The sequence below is a fragment of the Sitophilus oryzae genome, unplaced genomic scaffold, assembly GCF_002938485.1.
Source record: "Sitophilus oryzae breed Bouriz unplaced genomic scaffold, Soryzae_2.0 scaffold_926_pilon_pilon, whole genome shotgun sequence".
Taxonomy (NCBI): Eukaryota; Metazoa; Arthropoda; class Insecta; order Coleoptera; family Curculionidae; genus Sitophilus; species Sitophilus oryzae.
The window spans coordinates 279213-285127 of NW_022147557.1; the positions used below are offsets into that span (position 1 = coordinate 279213).

The 5915-nt window shown below is 30.3% G+C and overlaps 1 protein-coding gene across 1 annotated transcript in view; it reads left to right on the forward strand.

Moving 5' to 3' along the window:
- Positions 1-331: 331 nt before the first annotated feature.
- LOC115890809 (sedoheptulokinase-like) overlaps positions 332-5915 on the forward strand; it is a 32805-nt gene continuing 27221 nt past the window's right edge. Inside the window, 1 exon segment of the mRNA XM_030911159.1 lies at positions 332-436. Coding sequence (XP_030767019.1) covers positions 332-436 — 105 coding nt within the window.

A 5915-nucleotide genomic window follows, 5' to 3' on the forward strand; every position in this document is an offset into this window, starting at 1 on the left:
TTTGCTGATGCTCAAGAAGCAACTACTTATTTACTTGCCTGCGAAGTCTAAAGAACATTCGTATTTTTAATTTAGTATTCCACTAGTCAAAACGACATAAGACCCAGGTAATAGTTGTCATCCACAGAGTCAAACCCCTCAAATATGGCAATGGGTAATAAGGACACCTGACAAGAAAAAATGAGAACAGATGGGGGGAAAAAAAACCCCCCAGAAAACACAACCAGGAATTAAGAGACGCGCTAAAAGAGACCCAACCTGAGATTAGAACTCATAATATTAGAAATTAAGGAGGGATAATTTGAGACCGCATCTCCAGCAATAGACAACAATGAACCCAACTACAAAGAGCGTATGTAAGGGAAAGCTACACCATAAATTGGAAATGAATGATGATGATGCTGATTTCACTAGTGTTGAGTTGGTGGATCACAATGTGATCGAAAAAGAGACATTCGCGATGGCTATGAAATGAAGGTCAGCTGTCATTTTTTATGTAAAAAAAATAATCATTGATGTTCATTTCCAAACCACTAGACATCGTTTTAAAATCACCTCGATAATACGGTATTTTATTCTACTAGTGGGATGATATCAATTGATGTCTATTACAAATCAGTGACAAACTGAAAATATGGAAATAATATAAATAAGAATATTTTAATGTAACTCTCTACAATTATTTGATACAAAACTTGCATGATGCAAACAGAACATGACAACGGAAAATTTTAATTTTTACTAGAAAGGTAGAGGAATTTCTAAATTAGCTTCGCTCCTAATGATATATTTACAATTTTCTTATTATCTTTTTTTTTTTTATTGTTAATAATGAAAAAAAGCAATTAATTATCAGGTTAAAAAGAAAGCCAAATATTATTTACAGAAATTCAATAAAATTTAATTATTTTAGTAAATTATGCGACACACTAATAGTTAATTAATTAAAAGTTTAAAATACAGGGCGTATTTTTTCAAGTGATGAATCAATAATTTGTATTTTAACATTATTATGTATGTAAATCTTAATAGCAACCTTTGGTTGGCTAAAATTTATTATTAATTTAAAATAAGTCCAAAGAAATCGAATATACAGAGGATATCATTACTTCAAAACGTATCTCAGCCATTTCGTGCTAAAGTAATGGTCGTTTGCGTGATATAGCGGATTAAAAAAACAACGTTACACTTCCAAGCCCTAAAGACTAGCCCATTACTCATCCTTAACTCTATTAAATTAAATAGGTGATAATGTGTATACATTAACCCTTTTTTCTGTTAATATAAAGTTTGACCTACTTTCTGAAGCGCGTTTTTTTTATAAAGTCTGGTATTGTTGGACATTACAAGTACTGTAATTCTGGAAGTAATATCAATATCTGTTTCAGTTTAGAATAACATTTTGTACAATAACTTTATACTGCCATACTTTTGTTTCCGGCATCTAAGAATCAATTCAGATACGTCAATTTGGCTTACCTGCTTCAGTAGCTTATCGGATGTTTGTGTAAATAAATAATTATTATAACTTATCTATTTTTATTAGAATTACATATTTTTATAACAATTTTATTAACTACCAATATTTATTCACAACGTAAAATAAAACAACAAAGATTTTTGATATGCTTCTTCCTTAAGCTTTCTATATAATAATAACAGCTCCCGTATATAGTATTTAACGCCTTGGGAGTAGCAAGGTACAGCTTGCCATGCTAGAGCCGTTCAATATACAAGGAAGGTAATGTGGTTAGCACCATAGAATAACTAACTGAAAGAAATGAAAACTCCTATGTTAAAGCCTGGAAACAGGCGCTCGACGCGATCCAAGGGGCTACTGGCAGAACTAATAGTTCGCGCCATATTTTTTAAATGACCTTTTTACTGCCAGTGCATAAGTTTTTTTATTTGTCTGGTGGTTTTCAATCTAGATTTCTAAATTTATTTGTAACAAAACACTTACAAACAAAAATAATGTATGTTGATACAAATAAATTAATAATTCCAGTTTAATTATCCCTGAAATTAGAATAAAACACGAAAAATCTGTAACTTGATTATTTTATTATAACTTTGTTAAATTATAACACATTCAATACTGCCATACAAGTATATGCTATCAGAATTTATACAATCAGTAATAAGTAATTATGGGTGTAAGTTATAAATTATGTAAATAAATAAATCATTATAGGCAAAAGTTGTTATACCTAGTTAACGTGTATATAATTTGATAATATAACTTTAATCTCAACTTTAATGACCTATTCAATTAGAAACATCTTACACCAAGTGTTATATAATACAGAAAGCCAAGGGACAAAAATTGTTATTAACCCATTCTCGATGACTGTTGTATTTACAAACAAAAAACAGTCATAGTATAAAGCTTATAATATGTTATAGTAAAGCCATATAAATAAGTAAATACAAATATATTCTCAAACTAAATGAAGGATTATGCGCTCTCGCTTGTTTAAATAAACAATGATCTTTTAAACCTGTTTTTGTTTGCTTCTTGCAAATTTATTTAATATTTATCTTAAAAGCGAACACTTACATAAATTACTGTACAACCTTTTAAAAATTAAGTTTTTAATATAAGTATACAAATTTTTGACTGATATAAATTCATTTAAATAAAACTTTAAAATTAATGATTTTTTATTTTTTTTTACAGTTTTTTTCTGGGAGTTTTTTGATTATGAGAAATTTCAGTAAAAATTTCAATAGGATCAATTAATTATGATTAAAACTATTTATTTTAAATTTTGGGAACTTATCATTGTCCAAACAATAAACTTAAAATTGAGAAATCTGTAAAATATTCCCATAAAAAACAAATCACAATTCACTTCATTCAGTTTCACTTTACCGAAACTGACAGACTGGCCAAATATAGAATTAGATGTTTATTTTTCAATTTATTTTACTAATCTAACTGATCCGGGTCACTTAGAAATTAAATTTTTAATAAATTATTTAACTATAATTGTTTCTCGCGAAAGCAAACTTCATACCAATATTTATTCATAACATAAAATAAAAAAAAAAAAAAAAAAAAAACATTTTATATAATTTATATTTATATTTTTCAACTACCCCAACTACTCCAATTACTCAACAGAGAATCAAATGAATTGCTAATTAAACTATACTCTGTGGATGACTTGATAAAATCATGATGAAATTAAAGTCCCTAGATGAATATCTAGGGACTTTAGATGAAATTTCTACGCAGCGCCATCTATCCCTCTACTGGCAGAAACTCCGTCGTGTTTCCAAAATTCAAATGGCCAGTTTCATCCGCCTGGTTAGCACTATACGCTTCAACCGCCTATTATTACCCCAGGATTGTGAATACCAAGTACTCATTTAAGGCTGAGTCGACCTAGATATCCAAACTATTTTTATTTTATAAAAATATGAAGCTGATGAAATGCAGGGTGCAGGATTCGAACCCACAACCTTGAGATTGGTAGACGAGGGATCTACCTCACGCCACCGGTCACCTTTTTTAAGCTTTTTATTCAAAGTTCAAATCCATGAATAAAAAAATCAAGTTGATTTAAATCTTTGCACCCTACTCAAGACCCACAAAATAACAAAGCGATCGAAAAAACGGCGTCTAGTTGGCTTGGAATGACGATCGAAGACATTCCCCATATAATTTACATATAAATAAATGACAGCGATCTTCATTTCATAGCCATCACCGACGCCTTTTTTTCGATCATATTGTATATAACTTTTCCACAATAAGAGGCAATGGAATACAACCTTCCAAAAATATCAATTTTAAAAAGGATCTGGTACTGCTTATCGTTCACAGATGAACTATTCCGTCTGTATCAATATACTACGAGCACTAACAACTATATCTTGGGACAAGGTCTTTTTTGGCAATAAAATAAAACGACTCAATTCTATTTTGTTTATTATTCTGAATTCAAACATTACAATATGATCTAGACAATTTTACAAAAATCTTTCTACTTTCACAACCATACACTGCACAAATATTCTAAAAAAAAAAAAAAATCAGTTAAATTTTGTTAACTATATATTGGGACGGCACAACAAGAAATTAGTTTAATACGGAGTTACATCACCTTTCGCCTTAATAACTGCCTGAACTCTTAACGGCATTGTATTTACCAAAGATTGGCACATTTGAGGAGAAAATTATCCTAAATTTCCTGCAGTTTTGCCCGCAAATCAAAAATTGTCGTTGTTGAGGCTGGTTTCTTAAATATTACCATTTTATTACACAGTTTCTATAACATTGAGGTCCGGACTACTTGCAGGATGAGATAGAACTTTTTATATTATTATTGGGAACCAATTTTTTGAGTTAATTTTGCTGGAATGGCACGATGCTCCATCTTGTTGTAAAATATAGTCTTCGTTTGAAAACAATTCTAGAGCACTAGGCAAAAGTGAGGTCTCACGTATATGTTTAGATATTTTTGGGCGTTAACAGTGCCATTTATAAAATTTAATTTGCCCAAATCTCTTGCTGACATGCAACCCCAAACCATAATCCCTTAGGAAATTTAACAAACCCTCTTTGCTAAATCTTAATGTCGAAAAGACTTCTGCTCAGACATTTCGTATTCGTTTTCGATGATCACCAACGCAAACATCAAATTTAGACTCATCGCTAAATATGACTTTATTCCAATCATTTTGTGTCCACAATAATTTAGATTTTGCCCAATTGTAGCGATTTTTCTTTTGAATTTCTGTCAGTAAGTAAGTTTTCTCTTTTTTGGCCTAAATAAGAATTTCTATCAATAATCTTCAGGTAATTGATTATCCACACAAAATAAAGTTTACCTCGTAAAACCCCAGACCGCATTTATGGATATATTTTCGGCAACATTCTCTTGATATATATTTAAACCAGTTACAGTATTCCATTTAACTGTTACTTCGCGAAGAGTACTTCTTCTAGCAGATTTGCAAATTTTTACTAAATTCCGTAAATCTCTTTGAGATACAACTTTTGGCCTTCCGAACTTTTACCTCTAACGGCTACATTGGTAGATTTGCCGTATTTTTTATTAGTATTTGAAGACCGTGGTTTTTGGAATACATAAATCATCAGAAATTTTTCGAATTGTTTTTTTTTTTTTTTTTTGTAATTATTGTAATACTTTTGCTTTTTGATTTGTGAGTTTTTCCACGGACCATTACTTTGAATTAAATAATTAAATGAAAATTGCAAATTAAAAATGAAAATTACTTACAGTAAATCTCACTAGTCAAAGTATCGAGTCACTAACAAGCTGTCAATGCTGAAGTAAACAGTTTGCAACATTTGTAACGTTTATAGCAAAGCCGTCTATAATGATATTAATTATTTTGTCATACGCTCCCCAAAACAGCTATTTTACGGACTCATTTCAGTCCGTAAAATGTTTCTTTTCGGCCTAGGCCGTAAGGGTCGTCATGGCAACCTTATGGACTAAAATGTCTAAATTCGTTATTTGGTTGTTTTATTTTGTCATTCGAAATTTGTCACAAAATCACATAAAATTATACATATTTATAATTTATTAAATACTAACAATATCAAAAGCCAAGTTGTTTAAGTTTGTGTAAAAGTACCTATTTGTTAGAGGGGCTTTTAAATTAAAATATTTTAAATTACAGTCACAACAAGACATAATCATGTGGTACATTTTTTGGCCTAAGACAAAGTATATATATTTTCTATTTAACCTCAACTGATTGACAACGTTCCCTTTGTTCACCACCGGAAACACACTTTTGATATTAGTTTTTATATCCGCAAGGGTAACTAAAATGCAGCTGTTGTCTTTTTCAATGATGTCTTGCACTCGTAGAAAGTACAATTCTTCTCTTCTACATGCTCCAAAAAGGCCAATGACAAGAGCTACCTAAAAATC